At 41.3% G+C, this 19778-nt stretch overlaps 1 protein-coding gene across 4 annotated transcripts; it reads right to left on the bottom strand.

The window, feature by feature from the left end:
- Positions 1–222: 222 nt before the first annotated feature.
- Positions 223–18990, bottom strand: UPF3B (UPF3B regulator of nonsense mediated mRNA decay). Of its 4 annotated transcripts, XM_015128096.3 has the most exons (11): positions 18755–18987; positions 17743–17849; positions 17466–17572; positions 10535–10633; positions 8520–8630; positions 7176–7219; positions 6517–6699; positions 6076–6114; positions 3814–3974; positions 3204–3498; positions 223–1222 (listed from the first exon to the last, which is right to left on the bottom strand). In XM_015128096.3, exons 1-11 carry the CDS (start codon positions 18908–18910, stop codon positions 1073–1075), a joined length of 1452 nt encoding a protein of 483 aa, XP_014983582.1. In that variant the 5' UTR covers positions 18911–18987; the 3' UTR covers positions 223–1072.
- Between the last annotated feature and the right edge of the window lie 788 nt (positions 18991–19778).

Genomic DNA, 19778 nt, shown 5'->3' on the forward strand with positions numbered 1-19778 from the left:
TTATAGGCGTGAGCCACTGCGTCCAGCCTATTTTGTTTAAATTAATAGACTTTTATTTGTAGAGAAGTTTTGGGTGAGATGACTGCTCCTGCTTCACCTTCTGCCATGAGTTAAAGCTCCCTTCAGCCTCGCCAGAAGGTGAGTGATGTCAGATGTCAAAAATTTAATTTCTTAAAACTCATAGCTATTTAGTAAAGTTAATAAACACACTTAGCTTCACACTTGAATGCTGTTACTATTTATTGACATCAAAACAAAACAAGCTGAGACTAAAAGTTGCTATTTAACAGGAATAGACATTGGTGCAGTTTCCTTCCTGGAGAGGGTATGCACTCAGATCATGAGACCTAAGATCAAACACACACTGGATTGTCAAGAATCAAACAAGGACTACATTTTACCTCTTAATAGAAAAAATGCTGAAGACAAAACATGATGTTTAAAAATATTCTTTATGCTAAGCTCATATAAGCAAACAAAAAACTAAAACTAATCCTAAAACTTTAGGACACTGGATACATAAGTAACATAACTATTTAAATTTTTGCATCAATGAAAGTGTGATCTATCCTTCACTGTACTTGTACTACAAGGACATGCTTGTTGCTTCTACACTACCCAAAGTCAACACTTATCATAAACAATGCAATAGAACTAGATCGGAACAAGGCTTCAAAGCGACTCTGCTCTACCCAAACTCAGAAAATTCAATTCAGGATGAACAACAGCTTTTGATTTTAGAACCAGCTCTTACTTTTCTCTCGTGTCATATGTGATGAAGTCTTCCTTGACAATTCCCCCTGCAAATTGCAATGCATGTCCTCGCCGTCACCTTTTTCTGACACTTTAAAATTAACTGTAGAAATTGCAAAAGCAATCAAATTGTTCTTCCAATTCTGAACCTCAGATCAGATTCCTGCTTTGACACAAGACTTACTCCTCTGCAGTGTACCCCACCAGCACAGCGACTCCCTTTCTCTCTATTCCTTTGCCCTGAAGGCACTTCTGGATTGCTTAACGTGTGCTCTTTGGCTGCCTAGACAGTCAGGACACCTAAGGCCATCTGGACTTATCACTCCTCTCCTCCTTCTTTTCTATGGCTAATACCACTTTCCTGCTTCCTTTCTGCTGCTGAATCTCCAGACTTGGTGCTGTCATCAGGGGGACAGAGTCGATTTCGGCTTCGAGCTCCTGGTTGATAAAGCTGCATCGCTGGACGATCCTGAAGTACAATAAAATATGTTACTGTTACAACAATGCTATTAAGCTTTTATATGGGATTTTTAAGAGTCATAGTTATGTAATACTCAAGTGAAGTCATTTAAGACCAAAAATGTGAGGGCATGGTAAATGACAACTTGCCTACTTCCTCTCTCCATCTCCAAAGAAAAGCAACCATTTTGTAACTACTATTTTATATGCTTGGGTAAATTATTTTTTGGAGATAGGGCCTTACCCTGTCACCCGGGCTGAAGAGCAAGTGGGACGATCATGGCTTATTGCAGCCTCGACATTCCACACTCAAATGATCCTCCCACCTCAGGTCCCTAGTAGTTGGGATTATAGGCACGCGCTACCACGCTGGGCTGTTCTTACATTGTTAGTACAAACGGGTTCTCCCTATGTTGCCCTGGCTGGTTTCCAACTCTTGGGCTCAAGTGATCCTCCTGACTTGGCCTCCCAAACTGTTGGGATTATAGGCATAAGCCATCATGCCTGGCCCTAAGTGCCAGTTTTAAAGGAAGCACAGAAGATAGAGGAACATGTTAACACCACGGGGATGTAATCTGCCAATTCAGAACAGGAAAAGCCCTACAAGACAAATTGGTTTCTGCAACAAATGGTAGGAAAACAAGAGAAGGGGAAATTGTTTAAATTAAAAGAAAACTTGGCTGGGTGCAGGGCTCACACCTGTATTCCCAATACTTTGGGAGGATCGGTTGAGCTCAAAAGTTTAACACCAGCCTGAGCAACATAGGGAGACTTCATCTCTACAAAAAAAATTAAAAATTAGCTGGGCGTGGTGATGCATGCCTGTAGTCCCAGGTACTCTGGAAGCTGAGATGGGGGGGATCGCTTAAGCCCAGGAGGTTGAGGCTACAGCGAGCTGAGATTATGCCACTGCACTCCAGCCTGGGTGACACAGCAAGACTGTCTCAAAAAATACATTAAAAACAAAAAAGAACTGAAGGAGACATTTCAAGCAAGTATAATTTGTGGAATTTGTTTAGCTCCTATTAAAAAAAGACATTAGGCTGGGCACGGTGGCTCACGCCTATAATCCCAGCACTTTGGAAGGCTAAGACAGGAGGATGACCTGAGGTCAGGAGTTCGAGACCAGCCTGGCCAACATGGTGAAACCCGGTCTCTACTAAAAATACAAAAATTAGCCAGGCATGGTGGCTCGCACCTGTAGTCCCAGCTATTTGGGAGGCTGAGGCAGGAGAATCACCTGAACCCGGGAGGTGGAGGTTGTGGTGAGCCAAGATCATGCCACTGTACTCCAGCCTGGATGAGCTGAGATTACAGTTGTGCACCACCACAACCAGCTGATGTTTGTATTTTTAGTAGAGACGGGGTTTCACCATGTTGGCCAGTCTGGTCTAGAACTCCTAGGCTCTAGCAATCCACCCACCTCAGCCTCCCAAAGTGCTGGGATTACAAGTGTAAGCCACTGTGCCTGGCCCATCATACTATTCTCTATTCTACTTTTGTGTATGTTTACAATTTCTATAGTAAGTTAATAAAAGCCCAGCCAAGACTGAAAAAAAGTTGGCCGGGCATGGTGGCTCATGCTGTAATTCCAGCACTTTGGGAGGCTGAGGCAGGCAGATCACGAGGTCAGGAGATCAAGACCATCCTGGCTAACACGGTGAAACCCCGACTCTACTACAAACACAAAAAAATTAGCCAGGCATGGTGGTAGGTGCCTGTAGTCCCAGCTACTCGGGAGGCTGAAGCAGGAGAATGGTGTGAACCCAGGAGGCGGAGCTTGCAGTGAGCGAGATTGCGCCACTGCAGTCCACCTTGGGCGACACAGCAAGACTCCGTCTCAAAAAAAAAAAAAGAAAAACAAAAACTTGCAGATTATTAAAGTTCCCCTTTAAAAAATTCTATAATAACAGTGAACTAGCCCTTTCTTTACACTTGCAGGAAAGGGGAAAAAAAAAACCCTCATAAACAAGTTTAATGACAATCAGTACCTTGTTTCTTATTCGATCTCTCTTGACCACTTCTTCTTTCTTTTCAGTTTTTTCTGAGCTGCCTATTGATTCTGTACTTTCAGCCTTCTTTCCTTTATCCCGAAGTGTGTCTTTCTCTTTTTTCATTTCTTCTTCTTTTCTCTTAAAAGTCTTCTCTTTCTCATAGCGCTCCTTCTGCCTACGGCGCTCTTCTTCTTGCCGCTTCAGCCTCTCTCTTTCTCGAAGAATGCGCTCCTGATCTCGTTCATATTCCCGTTCTCTCTCCCTGTAGTCTCTGCCACTCTCATCTTCAGGTCTGCATGAAAAACAACTCTGAGACAGAACCCTGAAAGATCTTGTAATCACAAATGCAGAACACTGTGATTCTGATTTGGCCCCTGCAATGAGGTTGCACTTTTAGAGCAGAGTGAAAAATACTAGCGTTTTAAAAAGGAACAAAATCCCAAAACCATTCACCCAGATTAAAATACAAGGATATATCTGAAACCGTTCCTCCTCATCCCCCTGCCCTGCATAAAACAGCTTATCTTAATTCAGGTATATGTCTAGGACATAGCAGCAAAACTAGCATGTATAAATCAAACATAACAAAGAGTCCTTGACTACTGACCTCTTTGGTTTTTCATCTTTAGGTTCACTATCAGAACGCTTGGGCAATGTACAACTTTGCCCACTGGCTCTTTCATCACTGAGATTCTCTTTGTCCAAGTTCTTGGCTTTTTCTCTTTTGTCCAATTCTTTTTCATCTCCTTTTTCTGGCTTCTTGAGCAGCTTTAAAAAGAAAATGTTTATTTTTATTTTGAAGGCTGGGACACTATCTTCTGATTCTATTAAAAACCCAGTATACCAAATATTTAAAATTTAGACTAGACAAGGCCCCCTATCTCTGCAGGTGCGCTTAACCTTTCAGGTGAACTAGTGCACGAGAGCAGTAATTTACTAAAAGGATGCTATTAAAGTGTTATCCACTTGAACGAAGTGGTTTAATCACTTTGTGGCAATAGGATCAAGACTCCTTTGGCTTTTATTGTGAGGCAGGGTCTCGCTCTGTTGCCCATGCTGGAGTGCAGTGGCGTGAACATGGCTCACCACAACCTTGACCTCCTGGGCTCAAGTGATCCTCCTGCCTCAGCCTCTTGAGTAGCTGGGACAACAGGTGCACGCCACTACATCTGGCTAATTTTTAAATTTTTTTGTAGAGACAGGGTCTCACCATGTTGCCCAGGTTGGTCTCAAACTCCTGGGCTCACACCATCCTTCTGTCTCCGCCTCCCACAGTGCTGGGATTACAGGTGTGAGCCACTGTGCCCGGCCTCCTTTGGCTTTAAGTGGGTCAACCTTTAAGTGAACCAATGCATACTTCGAAGTATGCTTCTGTAGCAAACCAGCATTTTGATATAACTTGATGGGAAACAGCCCACAAATTTTAAGTGCTAGGCAGATCATTTCTGTTGGGACTGTTTTTATGTAGTGCTTGGAATGACAAATATCTTGGTCACCAAAGGAGAGATCCATTGCAGGAATAATTTTGCCTTGAGCCTGAGAATAACATACTTATGATGGTACAATTATCTTGCCATTAGAGATGAATAACAATTATTATTTGGCATTTGATTTAAAAATCTAAATGCCTTATACAACCAAATAGTGAAGTTCCATCTCTACTGAGTAGGAACTCTGTATTCAATGCCATAGATACTGACACATGTTCAAAAATGCCATTGTTTCTCACATCCCTGCTATAAATCTCTCGAGAATACCTCCAAGTGTTGGATAATCAGAGAGATTCTTAGGCAAAATAGAAGAATTTCAAGTCTCAGAGTAAAGGCATCACACAAGGTTCATCTCAGGGTGAAGGCATCATGTAAATTACTAAGCAAAAGGCAAAGCACCACAAGACATAAGCACGAAGCACTTTGGCACGCAGACAGCCACTGCAAATGGTGAGTCCAAAATGCACACTGAGAAGCACCAGTGTGAAGTGAGGATACCATGTACAGGTTTCATTGGAAGTGCTCTTATTTCTCCAATGAACATCCTTATTAGAAACCAAGGTGTTCATTACTCTAATAAGAACATTAATGAATGTCTCTAGCATGGCTGGCTCTACCTTCTGCCTTGCTGATTGTTAGGAATAGCAAGTCAAGTCACTTGTGGCATAGCAGACAGAGAGATTGCTGGAAAGAATTAAGATGAGAAACTCCATCCTCCCCCAAGCCCCTCATCACCAGTAATGAGCCCCGTAGAGACTTAGGGAACCCTTACTACATAAACTGCTGAGTTTTCAGGAAGTAAAATAAGGAGACCCTGCCACCCTCTCTGTGAGATTTTCTTTGACTTTATCTGAAGTACTAGGTACTAGTACTTCCCCAGGAAATATGTTGAAACAAGGGCTACCCAAGCCATGCCCTCAGAAGGGAAGTGGCAAGGTTGGGATCTTTCTGCAGATTTTCTTCTTCCCAAATGCAATGCATGAATCCGAATCTGCTGCTCATAGATTCCCAGCTATATGCAGGAAGATACTATGGGAGTCATGTGAGAGGGAAAGGCACATACTGCAGGGTATTTATCCCTAGTCCTCTCACAAGGCAGCCAGTTATGAGAAGTGTATAAGAAGATGAGGCATGGTTGTCCTCCGGCTGTATGTCAATGAAGCTTCTGGGAACACAGCAGAGCATCAGGAAGTCACCTGGGCTTCCTTTTAAAGTAGAAATTTATAATAAAATAGTTCATCTTTTAAGAAGACTCAAGTCAATCTGAAGGGGTTTTCAACAAGTAACACTACCACCACCACCACCAAAAGGACTTATTAGCTAAGACCTGTGTGTGTGACATGATACTAGATGCTCTGTATCATGTACTTGGTCCTTACATTTTTCTGATTCACAGCTTGTAACAGAAACCTGTGTACCTGAAGACAGTGGAAAACAAACAAATGAGGTAACTTCATGTATCAATTATGAAGGAAAAGCTGAATAAAACCCATAAATCATGCCAGCCAGCCCTAAGCCCTCATTTACTATGAATTTAGAGGACAGTAGTCTACAAATCAAACATTTTCAATGACAAAAATGGCACAGATCTGCACCAAAGAAATAACATACTACTAAATCCTTTTAAATGACCTTAAATTTAAAAACTAATACTATTAGCATTACAGGAAAGATTTTTATTGGATCACTTCCCCCCAAAAGAGCAAAAACAAAACAAAAAATTCAAAAAATTCAATTACCAACACAAGACACATGCATATTTAAAGAAGTAGATACATGCAATTTTTAGCAACATGCAGTCAGCTTCAGTACTCTCATACCTTAATCTTTGGTTCATCCTTTAATTTGTCCCTTTCTGGAATTCTGTCTATCTTCTTTAACTTTTCTATATCTTTCCTTTTTCGTTTCTCTTCTTCTTTCCATTTCCTCCTCTCTTCTTCTCTTTGTCTTTTTCTTTCTATTTCTCTCCTCCTTCTTTCTTCTCTCTTTTCTTCTCTCATTCTCTAGAAAGAAACATCAACACAAGTCTTCAAATAAAATAATCATCACCAAAACCCTAATCAATCCCGAAGGCATGGTAGACCCCGACTAAATAATCTTTCCTTCCTACTTTCTACAAAGTGGCATTCTACCACCGTTACCCCCACTCCACCCAGAAAACGAAAGGCAATGAAGACCAGGACCTGCTAATATTAGTCTTCCACTGCTGCCTTACTATCTCTCCAGAGGCTTTCAGAATATCAAAAGAGTGTCTCTGGGACAACCTAAGAACATTCCAGGTTTGTAGAGTGAACTCCTGGTCCAACAACCAGAGTGAAAGAGAGGGCCAGAAAGTGAGACCAACAAGACAAATCCTTAAAGAGTAATGGTGGAAAAAGAAGCTATTTATCCTCTAGAAACCCAATGCTCTTAAAATGTCTATAGAATGCAAAGCAATGAAATTAAAGTATTGAGAGAACTATAAAGACAAAAGATTTACCTGCTTGTTTTTCAGGAAGCTCAAAAGTGGGGTTGTCTTTTTAGCTACATAAATGTAAACAGATTATTAATAATACTTATCAATCCCTAGAAAGGATTCCATTTCTGACATTCCCTGCCAACCACCCAAGGTGGGAAAATGTGTACACCCCTTATGTGGAAAGATCACAATTGTAATATCAGAAAGTTTTACAGCATTCGATTTCAACAATATGGGATTAAAATACCTTTTAAAAAGTGAAGAAATTCAAATTAAAACAACAAAATAATTTCTTAAAAGAGTTATTCCCAATTGATGAGAATTAAGTACTTAGGACATTCTCTTGTTTTACTGAGTGTAAACTTGTTCAACTGGAAGAAGTTGGGGGGAAGGGGCTAAAAATATCTAATCCTTTTGACCCCATAATTTCACTTCTGGGAATTTATTCTAAGAAATTTACCAGAAATGTGCTTATACTATGCACCTATTAATAAAAGTCAAGTTTTGGAAGAATATTTTTCATTTTCAACATTCTGAATAAGCTATTAGCCTTACAGCCATTTTTTAAAACACGTATTCCTGGCCGGGCACAGTGGCTCATGCCTGTAATCCCAGCACTTTTGGAGGCCAAGGTAGGCAGATCACTTGAGGTCAGGAGTTCGAGATCAGCCTGGCCAACATGGTGAAAACCCCGGCTCTACTAAAAACACAAAATTGGCCGGGCGTAGTGGTGGGTGCCTGTACTTCCAGCTACTTGGGAGAATCCAGATACTGCAGCAGAATCGCCTGAACCCGGGAGGCGGAAGTTGCAGTGAGCCGAGATTGCGCCACTGCACTCCAGCCTGGGCGACAGAGCAAGACTCATCACACACACACACACACACACACACACACACACACACACACAAAGAGAGAGAGAGACAGAGAGAGAGAGGGAAAGAGAAAAAGAGAGAGAAAGCAAACAACAACAACAACAACAACAACAACAACAACAAAACACAAAAAAACCCCACATATTCCTTAGGATAAATCAAAATTTTTTCAGGAATATGAACTTATTCCTAGGAAATACCAATTGACCTTCAAAGGCTTACCACTGTCTAAACATTCCTTATCAGCCATCAAACTTTTTGTATTGATATTACATTTGTGTGACACTAAATAGGTCGAAGAATTTTTCCCACCTTATTAATGGATTCTCATAATGCTGTGAGGCAGGTAATTACCATCTGCATTTTACAGTAACAGTCTCAGAGAAGCTAGTAACTTCCCCGAAGTCACACAGCTAGCAACTGAGAGAGGTAGGAGACAGACTTAGGTACTGTGATGAAAAGGCTGTTGCCCTAATTCCTTTTGCCCACTTACCTATTAATTCTCTATTTTTTGCTTCTATTTCCTCTAGCAGTGTCTCCGGAGTAGATGTCATTTTCTCGTTATCTGTGGCATAACTTTCCAAAAACTTTCTATATTCTGGATCTAAATAATCATTTAAGGAAACAGAAAACATAATAGACTTTAAGCAAAAAAGAAGACATTATCTAGGATACTGATTTATCAAATAATTTTTTACTTCATGGAAGATTAAAAAAAAACCAAACCATACCCACAAGGTAGACTATTTAGAGCTTAATTGGTCATTTGCTCTCAGAACTCCTATAACTGATACTCACTATAGGAATCTGGTATAACACGGAGGTCAGGAAAAATGAGACACCATGCATTATAACAGAACCACTAGGGGTATTACATAGTTTGCTTTTAAAAGTCACTGTCCTACTAAACTAAGTTAGGTGTTCCAAAAAGATAAATTAGAGAGAAGTCCTAGGTGTGGCACTTGAGGTGACTGTAATTCCTGGAGTTCTCTCCTAGACCTCTGACCTCTGACATCAGAAAGGGTGACACATCTAAGGCACTATATTGCTTGTTTCTATATGTCACTTGATCAAGTCTTCCAGATCTAAATCTGTAATAAAACCAATATCACAGCTATGTGTTATTGAGTCTTTACTGTGTTTTTTTTTTTATAAAATACCTGTAATAGTAACAAATGATGGAAATTAAACTAGATGATTCTAAAACATCAATCTGATATAAAATATGGGCCTAAGTCCTTATCCAACATAAAGAGTTGTGTAACAGCTATCTAACATAACATTACAAAGGTCTCAAAACCTGGAGCCAGTATACCTTAAATGGCAATTATTTTGGTTTTTCAGTTATTGTATTTCTTTCTTTTTTTTTTTTTTTGAGACGGAGTTTTGCTCTTGTTGCCCAGACTGGAGTGCAATGGCGTGGTCTTGGCTCACTGCAACCTCCGCCTCCTGGGTTCAAGCAATTCTTCTTCCTCAGCAGCCTCCCAAGTTGCTGGGATTACAGGTGCCTGCCACCATGCCTAGATAATTTTTGTGTTTTTAGTAGAGATGGGGTGTGTCACCATGTTGGCCAGGCTGGTCTCAAACTCCTGACCTCAGCTAATCTGCCCGCTTTGGCCTCCCAAAGTGCTGGGATTACAGGTGTGAGCAACCGCACCTGGTCTCAGTTCTTCTATTCCTGTTCAGCCTAATACTATGTGTGTAGCTAACCGTATATTCAAAGACCAGAAAATAGGAGGGCAACTTCAGCTACTTTATATAAAGTTACCTGGGTATGGAAATTTTCCTACGACACTTCAAACCTTCTTCTTTATAAATGGAAACCAAAAGTCAAATAAATAATCATAAAAATGGTGAGGCCTCAAGAAGCACCTGTTAAACTTTGAAACCTGGTTTTTTGTCCACTATTTTCTTTTTCTTTTTTTTTTTTTGAGATGGAGTTTCGCTCTTGTTGCCCGGGCTGGAGTGCAAAGGCACGATCTCGGCTCACTGCAACCTCTGCCTCCCGGGTTCAAGCAATTTTCCTGCCTCAGCCTCCTGAATAGCTGGGATTACAGGCATGTGCCACCATACCCGGCTAATTTTATATTTTTAGTAGAGACAGGGTTTCTCCATGTTGGTCAGGCTGATCTTGAACTCCTGACCTCAGGTGATCCGTCTGCCTTGGCCTCCCAAAGTACTGGGATTACAGGCGTGAGCCACCACGTCTGGCCTTTCCACTATTTTCTAATCAATAAACCTATGGTGATTTGTTACTCAATAGTCAACATTATATTGTTCAATGGTTGAAGAATGAAATGCCCTAGCCAAAGAGAGCAGAAATTCTTTGCAAGAAACCCTCTCTATTCTAACAATTAAGCAAAGCTTCCATTGGCAAATAACATTTCTCACTTACTTTATTTTGTATATTTTCTAATTTAAAATTTTGGGGTCGAATTAACTCTTGCAAAGATATTATTTTTAAAAACCCCACAGCAATAGCATTACATAATTAGAGCTATACTATACCATCATCGATAGTCCCGACTTTGGTATCTCTTTTCTTAGTCTTCTTTTTTGCAGCTTTTTGAAAAGGTGCAAATTCTACTATAGCAGGATATTCCTGACCTGTTTAGGAAAAAAATACCACACTTGCTATAACAAAGAAAATGTCAAAAGTGGATATAAGGGAATCAATCCATTGCTTTCTAGGACTTTTTTGATGGCAGTCTTCTGAAGAGGGTCTCCCAAAGGCATAAAGCACACTGGCACAACCATAATCAACACAGTAAAAAAGGAGCCACAAATTCACACTGATAACATAATGAAACAATACGGCATGGAAGTAAAATATTCATTTAAATTCAACTTATAAAATGTGATATTTTAATGTGAAAAAGACCCTACAAACTAATTTTCATTTAAAAATGTTAGAAATCTCCAAAATAGGCAAATCTATAGAGATGGAACGTAGATTAGTAACTGCCTGGAGTTTGGGGTAGAAGTGGTGAGAAGAATGAGGAGTGACAACTAATGGGTAGGGTTTCTCTGAGGGGTGATGAACATGTTCTAAATCTAGATTGTGGTAATAGGCTCACAAGTCTATGGATATACTAAAATTCACTGAACTGTATACTTTAAAGGGTGAATATTTCAGGCATGTGAATTATATCTCAATAAAGCTGTTATTTTTAAAAAGTGTAACTATGTGAGGTGATGTGTTATGTGAGGTGATGAATGTGTTAACTTGATTGTGGTAATCATTTCACAATGTATACATATATAAAATAATCACGTTGGGCCAGGCACGGTGGCTCACGCCTACAATCCCAGCATTTTGGGAGGCCGAGGTGACAGGATGATCACTTGAGGTCAGGAGTTTGAGACCAGCCTGGCCAACATGGTGAAACACTGTCTCTACTAAAAACACAAAAATTAGCTGGGCGTGGTGGCATGCATCTGTAATCCCAGCTACTCCGGAGGCTGAGGCATGACAACTGCTTGAACTCGGGAGGCAAAGATTGCAGTGAGCCAAGATCACGCCACTGCACTCCAGCCTGGGCGACAGAGTGAGATTCCGTCTCAAAAAAATAAGTAAATAAAAATACAAAAATTAGCCAGGCGTGGTAGTGCATGCCTGTAATCCCAGCTACTTGGGAGGCTGAAGCAGGAGAATCGTTTGAACCTGGGAGGCGGACGTTGCAGTAAGCTGAGATTGTGCCACTGTACTCCAGCCTGGTAGAAAAAAAAACAAAAAAAAAAACCAAAAAAACAAACCAATTATCACACAGTAAAATTTAAATATATATTATTTTATTTGTCAATTATAGCTCAATAAAGCTGGGGAAAAAAATCTATTAACACTTAAAAAAAAATACACCAGGTCACCAAAAGCACAGGCAACAAAAGTAAAAATCCAGAGGGCAAATCTCATATTAAGTGTTCTTACCACAATAAAACAAAAAGATAAAGTATATCTCTTATTTAAAAAAAGTAAAAAATAGATAAATTGGACTATGTCAAAATTAGAAACTTCTGTGCATCAAAAGACACAATCAACAGATTGTTTCCATGTCTTCCATGGGTTGCCTTTTCACTACTCATGGAATGGGAGAAATATTTGTAAACCATATTATCTGATAAGGGGTAATATCTAGAATATATAAAGAACTCCTATAACTCAACAACAAAAAACCAAATAACCCAATTTAAAAAATGGTCAAGACACTTGAATGACATTTCTTCAAAGACAGTATACAGATGGCTAACAAGCATATGGAAATACGTTCAACATTACTAGTCATTAGGGAAATACGAATCAAAACCACAATGAGGTATCATCTCACGCCTATTAGGAGGACTACTATCAAAAAAGCACGAAATAACAAGTGTTGGCAAAGATGTGCAGAAACTGGAACACTCATGTATTGGTGGGAATGTATAATGATGCAGCTGCCATGGAAAACAGTATGGCAGTTCCATAAAACATTAAAAATAGAATTACCGGGCCAGCCTGACCAACATGGTAAAACCCCATCTCTACTAAAAGTATAAAAATGAGCTGGGTGTGGTGGTGGGCACCTGTAATTCCAGCTACTCAGGAGGCTGAGGCAGGACAATCGCTTGAACCCAGGAGGTGGAGGTTGCAATGAGGGAAGATCGCACCATTGTACTTACTCCAGCCTGGGCAACAAGGGTGAAACTCCATCTCAAAAAAACAAAAAACAAAACCAAAAACAAAAAAAAATTACCGGCAGGGCGCAGAGGCTCACACCTGTAATCCCAGCACTTTGGGAGGCCGAGGTGGGCAGATCACCTGAGGTCAGGAGTTTGAGACCGGCCTGGCCAACATGGTGAAACTCCATCTCTACCACAAATATAAAAAATTAGCAGGGTGTGGTGGCCCGTGCCTGTAATCCCAGATACTCAGAAGGCTGAGGCAGGAGAATTGCTTGAACCTGGGAGGCGGAGGTTGCAGTGAGCCAAGATCATGCCACTGTATTCCAGCTTGTGTGACACAGATAGACTCCGTCTCAAAATAAACAATAAATAATAAAATAAAAATAGAATTATCAAATGACCCCAGAAATTCCACTTCTTGGTATATATCCAAAAGAAGTGAGAGCAGGGACTCGAATATTTGCACATCTGTGTTCATAACAATATTGTTCACAATAGCCAAGAGTGGAAGCAACTCGAATACCCCTTGACAGACGAATGGATACACAAAATGTGGTATATACATATAATGGAATATTAGTCTTAAAAATGAGGCTGGGGGCAGTGGCTCATGCCTGTAATTCCTAGCATTTTGGGAGGCTGAGGCAGGTAGATCACTTGAGGTCAGGAGTTTGAAACAAGCCTGCCCAACACAGTGAAACCCCGTCTTTACCAAAAATACAAAAAAAATTAGCCAGGCGTGGTGGTGGGCACCAGTAATCCCAGCTACTTGGGAGGCTGAGGCTGGAGAATTGCTTGAACCCAGGAGGCGGAGGTTGCAGTGAACTGAGATCGCGCCACTGCACTCCAGCCTGGGCAACAGAGCAAGACTCCATCTCAAAAAAAAAAAAAAACAAAAAAGAAAGAAAGAAAATTCTGACACATGCTACAACATGGATACACCTTGAGAATATTATGCTAAATGAAATAAGCCAGGCAGACACTGTATGTTTCCACCTATATGTGGTACCTAGAGTAGTCAAACTCATAGAGACACAAAGTATAATGGTGGTTGCCAGGGGCTGCAGGAAAGGAAATAAGTTGTTTAATGGGTAAAGAGTTTCAGTTTTGCAAGATGAAAAAGTTCCCAAGATTGTTGCACAACAGTGTGAATATACCTTAATGCTACTGAACTGTACACTTAAAATGGTTAAGATGGTAAATTTTATGTTATGTGTATTTTACAATTTTTAAAAACGCAGAAGGAAGGCTGGGCGCGGTGGCTGACGCCTGTAATCCCAGCACTTTGGGAGGCCGAGGCGGGCGGATCACGAGGTCAGGAGATCGAGACCATCCTGGCTAACACGGTGAAACCCCGTCTCTACTAAAAATACAAAAAAAAAAAAAAAAAAGAAAATTAGCCGGGCGTGGTGGCGAGTGCCTGTAGTCCCAGCTACACGGGAGGCTGAGGCAGGAGAATGGCGTGAACCCGGGGGGCGGAGCTTGCAGGGAGCCGAGATCGTGCCACTGCACTCCAGCCTGGGCTACAGAGCGAGACTCCGTTAAAAAAAAAAAAAGCAGAAGGAATGAGATAATGACATGTTATATGTTACAACATGGATGGACCTTGAAAACATCGTGCTAGGTAAAAAAAAGCCAGTCAGAAAAGACCACATATTGTATGATTACATTTATATGAAATGGAGGGAAATCATAGATACATAAAGTAGATTAGTGGTTGCCAGGGGCTGGAGGGAGAGAATGGGAGGTAACTACTAATAGATATGGGTTTCTTTTTGGAGGGATGAAAACATTCTGGAATTAGTACTGATGGTTGTACTACTTTGTGAATATACCAGAAACCACTGAATTGTACGCTTTAAGAGGATAAATTTTACTATAGGTGAGTTATATTTCAATACAAAACCCTCAAGTGACTAATGGGAAAAAAATTCACAAGCACCCTGTCACAGAATGTCAAAAACAAGGTATCCTATCCTTAAATCACTGGCATATAGACATAAGAAAAAAAATAAAAATAAATAGAATTGACCAGAAGGCACTGCAAAGCAGTCATAAAGGAAAAATTATGTTGGGAATCCCAGTGAGTACAGAATCAGATTAGCTTCAAAACTGTGATATATTAGGCCAGGCATGGTGGCTCATGCCTGTAATTCCAGCACTTTGGGAGGCTGAGGCGAGTGGATTGCTTGAGGCCAGGAGTTCGAGACCAGCCTGGTCAACATGGTAAAACCCCATCCCTACTAAAATTACAAAAATTAGCTGGGTGTGGTGGCACGTACCTGTAATCCCAGCTAAGTCGACAGGTTGAGGAACGAGAATTGCTTGAACCCAGGAGGTGGAGGTTGTAATGAGCCAAGATTGTGCCACTGTACTCTAGCCTGGGTGACAGAGTAAGGGTCTGTCTCAAAAAAAAAAAAAAAAAAAAAAGAAAAAAAGAAAAGAAAAAAGGAAAGAAAATGAAAAAAACAAAAATACAAACCAAAAACCAAAATATATTTGAGAAGGAATAGATAAACCAGACTGAAACAGAGGGAAATTGTGGAAGACAGGCTGAAGAAACAGAAGTGAGGCCAGAATATGGAGGACCCTGACTACCAGGCTAAGGAGTTTGGACTTTTTTCCCCCAACCGTTAGTTTAAATCATTATTTTCAAAAAGATTAATTTCATGGCAATATAATAGACTGAATTATACAAGAATGGGAAAAATGGAAAATCCTGTAAGTTTAGAGACAGTGGTTGTCTAGACATTAAATGATGAGAACATAAAGTGTGACTGAAAGTCTAGGTGAACAAGATATTAAAAAAAACAATAAAATCCAGCCTGGGCAATATAAGTAGACCTTGTCTTTAAGATTTAAAAACAAAACAAAACAAATGAACAAACAAAAACCACAATGGGGAAAGGATAGTCTCTTTAATAAGTGGTGTTGGGCTCGGTACGGTGGCCTGCACCTGTAATCCCAGCACTTTGGGAGGCTGAGGTGGGGGGATCACTTGAACCCAGGAGTTCAAGACCAGCCTGGGTAACATAGCAAGACCCCAGCTCTATAAAAAAATTTAAAGAAAATTAGCCAGGCATGGTGACACGCGTCTGTAGTCCCAGCTACTCAGGAGGCTGAGGTGGGAGGGTTGCTTGAGTCCAGGAATTCCAGGCTGCAGTGGGCTATGATTGCGGCACAGCACTCCAACCTGGGTGGAGACCCTGTCTCAAAAGATAAACAATAAATTGACAAGATTCATAACTTACATGTAAGAGATTTTAAAAAAGGAAAAAATTAAACACAACTCAGATTTCCAGGCTAAGTAACTAGAATCTAGTTAAATATCTACTGGAATAAAATAGTTGGAGTGGAAAAATAGCTGGCTTGGGGAGATTAATAAAAGTTGGACAAACACTGGCAATCCTTCAATTTTTACTGGCATAGTCCCTGACAAAAATTTAATTTTTACCAACTTTGAAGGAATATTGAAAAAAACAAAACTAAACAAGAAGACACACTATTTACCTATAATTGCAAACCAAAAAGAAAAGTGGCAAATGGCAGCTTAGACATTCTCTGGCTAAATGTTGTAGGTAGCATATAATAGAGTGTTAAAGCAGAAATGTGTCTTGCCTATAGACTGGACCTTTCTAGATATAAAGTAAGAGAAGTATCAAGGTTTTTTTTTTTTTTTTTTTTTTTTTTGAGACAGAGTCTGGCTCTGTCGCCAGGCTGGAGTGCAGTGGCGTGATCTTGGCTCACTGCAATCTCTGCCTCCCGGGTTCAAGCGATTCTTCTGCCTCAGCCTCCTGAGTAGCTGGGATTACAGGCGCCGCGTTCGGCTAATTTTTTTTAGTATTTTTAGTAGAGACGGGGTTTCACCATGTTGGCCAGGCTGGTCTCGATCTCCTGACCTCGTGATCCACTTGCCTCGGCATCCCAAAGTGCTGGGATTACAGGATTACAGGCGAGAGCCACGCACCGGGCCGAGATGTATCAAGTTTTTTTTTTTTTTTTTTTGGAACGGAGTCTTGCTCTGTCGCCCAGGCTGGAGTGCAGTGGCGCGATCTCCGCTCACTGCAAGCTCCGCCTCCTGGGTTCACGCCATTCTCCTGCCTCAGCCTCCCGAGTAGCTGGGACTACAGGCACCCGCCACCATGCCCGGCTAATTTCTTGTATTTTTAGTAGAGACGGGGTTTCACTGTGTTAGCCAGGATGGTCTCGATTTCCTGACCTCGTGATCTGCCCGCCTCGGCCTCCCAAAGTGCTGGGATTACAGGTGTGAGCCACCGTGCTCGGCCAATGTATCAAGTTTCATGTTTTAATTATATACAACTTTGTGAGAATGTTCAACAGTATCCCAACTGGGAACTGTTGGCTTAATGGATTTGAATTAAATAAATGTTTGTCTTTGAAGCAAAATAAGAAGTAAATATTTAAAATTTATCAAACAAGTTTAAGAGTCACTTATCAGTACTGCAGCTGAAACTCTATAGTCAAAACAGCAGGTTTAAGCCAGGGCAAAAAATTTGTCACACGAGGAGAAAACAGTTGCAATTTCACTCAGTTGATCAAATTAAAAAAATAGTAAGTTAATAAAAGTAACCAAGGACTGTGAAAAGTCACATGTCTATTTATAAGACTGCAACAAGCTTATCAAATGTGTAAAACTCTTTACTTAAATGTTGCACATTTTATCACCCAGGAAGCAACGCAATGCACACACTGTCTTAAACATACAAATGACAAAGAATGACAAAGAAATTCCCTTTTTATTTCAGTTACCAGAACTCACCTTTATTGTCAAGGAATACATAACCATCAAAGCGATCCCTGAACAAAATAATGTCCTCTTGGTTTTTAAAGTTGATGTATGCTCTGGCATACATATGAGGATACAAACTGCAGAGAGGAAAGCAATTATGTAAATGTATTTGCAGGTGTCTGGCCCAATTACAAGTATGCATATATTAAAGACAAGCTCAAAAATTAAATGGAAAACAGTAGGATAAAAAGAGTGAAAGAAACCTTTTTCATTTACCCCTTTCCTTTTTTTTTTTTTTTTTTTTTACCTCGTATCATTAGAAAAAAACTCAAAATAATCATGCTCAGGCATAGGTTGAAGATGTTCCTGAAGCTGCTCCTTGGTCAAAGTGGGAGGTAATCTTCGAATTACCACCTTAAGAAATGCATAAGGAAAATAAAATTAGTAAAAATCAATTTTCTCTCATACCTGAAAGAATCACAGTTCCTGAAGAAGACTGGGCTTTTTAAAATATGAGATCACTTGTAAAAACCCAGGAGAAAATATTCTGCAGCCCAATGCTCAGAAGTAGTCAAAGATAATAGTAACGCGGTTAAAAAAAAAAAAAAAACGCTTGGAAATGAGAACCACCTGGAGCAGGGAAAAATCTCAGGTTTTGCTCTTTACAGCAGCCCTGCAGTTTACCAGGTTTGTGCATCATTTTCGATCACCCATTTTTTAACAGATCTAGTGGCAAGAAATTAGTAAGCCAACCCTGGTCTTTGTGGGTGCCACGAAATCTTGATTTAGTAACAAGTTTCTCCCACGTCCAACACATCTTAAAACAAAATCCTTGCCCATTGAACTTAAGAATTCAAAACTCTAACGAATACAAAAAATCCACCCATTGCTCTCAAAATAGTATGCTCTCGATCTACCCTCCCGTACCATTAATCACCCTGAACTCTCCCCCAACTCGCCTCCATGAATAATATTGCCATCCCTCATGTCTCCTTCAGTATTTAATATTTCTCCCCAATTACACCTTTAGTTCCTCATTCTTTATACCGTCGCTCTCTCTTCCCATTATCACCTCACAGCTCTGACCTAAACCCTTCCCGTTTGGGGAGTCCCCCCTTTTCCTCACCCCTACCCAGGATTTGGCCGGGAGGGGCTCTCCCCATTTCGGGAGAAAGGATAAACCAGGATGGTGCGACTTCCATTCAGGCGAAGAGAAGAAGGGGAACCTGAGAGAGAAAGGGGCCGGCCCCATTCCCAGCCATCCTCCCCGCGCTGCGGACCCGTCCCGCCCTCTCCCGGGCCAGCGGCCGACCGGGCACCTTGCTCAGCGCTTCTTTCTTCTCCTTGTTGCGATCCTGCTTATCTTCCCCCTTGGAGCTGTCCCCCGAGGTCCCACCACCGCTGCCTGTGGCCCCGGCGGGGGTTAACAAGGTTACTCGCTTCTCCTTAGGCCTGTGCTCCTTCTCTTCCTTCATGGCTACGTCCCCCGCTGAAGCGGCTCGGCCGGAACGGGGCTACCCCGGGCACCAACGGCTCCAGGGAAGCTCCCGTCAAAGCTCCGCCCCCAACAAATGCCCCTTATGATAAGTCGGGCCCCACGTTCCACTGGGGCCTGCCAAGCTCTCGCGAGACTTGGGCCTTTCCCAGTGCAAAGGTTTTAACACCTGGTTTTTACTTCCCGCCCGCCAAGTTCCTGTGTCACCCAATCCCCTCGCGGCGCAGACTCCCTCTGGGCCCGCCCCTTCGCGCGTCATTAGCAACTCCGCCATCTTGAAGTGACTCTGTCGGGGACTACAAGTCCCGGCATGCAAAGCAGCTGCCCGCTTTTGTTGGGCGTTCAGGAGCCAGAGGTATCTCAGGGTCCCTGTTTGTAAGTAAATCGAATCCTTTCATCTTCAGAGTTTTTCAGGTCGAAAGATACGTTCTGCACGCTTAGTTTCCATCGGATAAACTCAATGCCGTCCAAATTTTGCCTCACTAGGGGAGCGACTTGTATATTTTGTCTTTGAATTCAGAGGCTTTAGAATTTATTTTCCTACAACTCAAAGAAAGAGCCTAACATTTAAAAAAATTTATTTTCCTTATATTGATTAGGATTTACAGATACTTAGTAAACACTACAATATTAGCCGAGTTCAGTGGCGCGCGCCTGTATTCCCAGCTGCTAGGGAAGGCTGAGAAGGGAGGATCTTGAGCCCAGGAATTCGAGGCTGCAGTGAGCCATGATCGCGCCACTGCACTCCAGCTTGGGCGACAGAGCGAGACCCTGTATCTAAAAAAGAAGGATAATAATAAATAAACACAAGATACTGATATTTAAAGGAGTAATATGGGCCGGGCGCG

The sequence above is a fragment of the Macaca mulatta genome, chromosome X, assembly GCF_049350105.2.
Source record: "Macaca mulatta isolate MMU2019108-1 chromosome X, T2T-MMU8v2.0, whole genome shotgun sequence".
In the NCBI taxonomy this organism is placed as follows: domain Eukaryota; kingdom Metazoa; phylum Chordata; class Mammalia; order Primates; family Cercopithecidae; genus Macaca; species Macaca mulatta.

Bases quoted from the DNA above. Each gene is read 5' to 3' on its own strand.
- UPF3B (XM_015128096.3), bottom strand. From the start codon at position 18,910: ATGAAGGAAGAGAAGGAGCACAGGCCTAAGGAGAAGCGAGTAACCTTG. The intron at 7,220-8,519 runs GTAAGTGGGCAA...ACATTTATGTAG, and splicing joins AAAAAATAGAGAATTAATAG to CTAAAAAGACAACCCCACTT. The intron at 6,700-7,175 runs GTAAATCTTTTG...GTTTCTTTCTAG, and splicing joins GCTTCCTGAAAAACAAGCAG to AGAATGAGAGAAGAAAAGAG.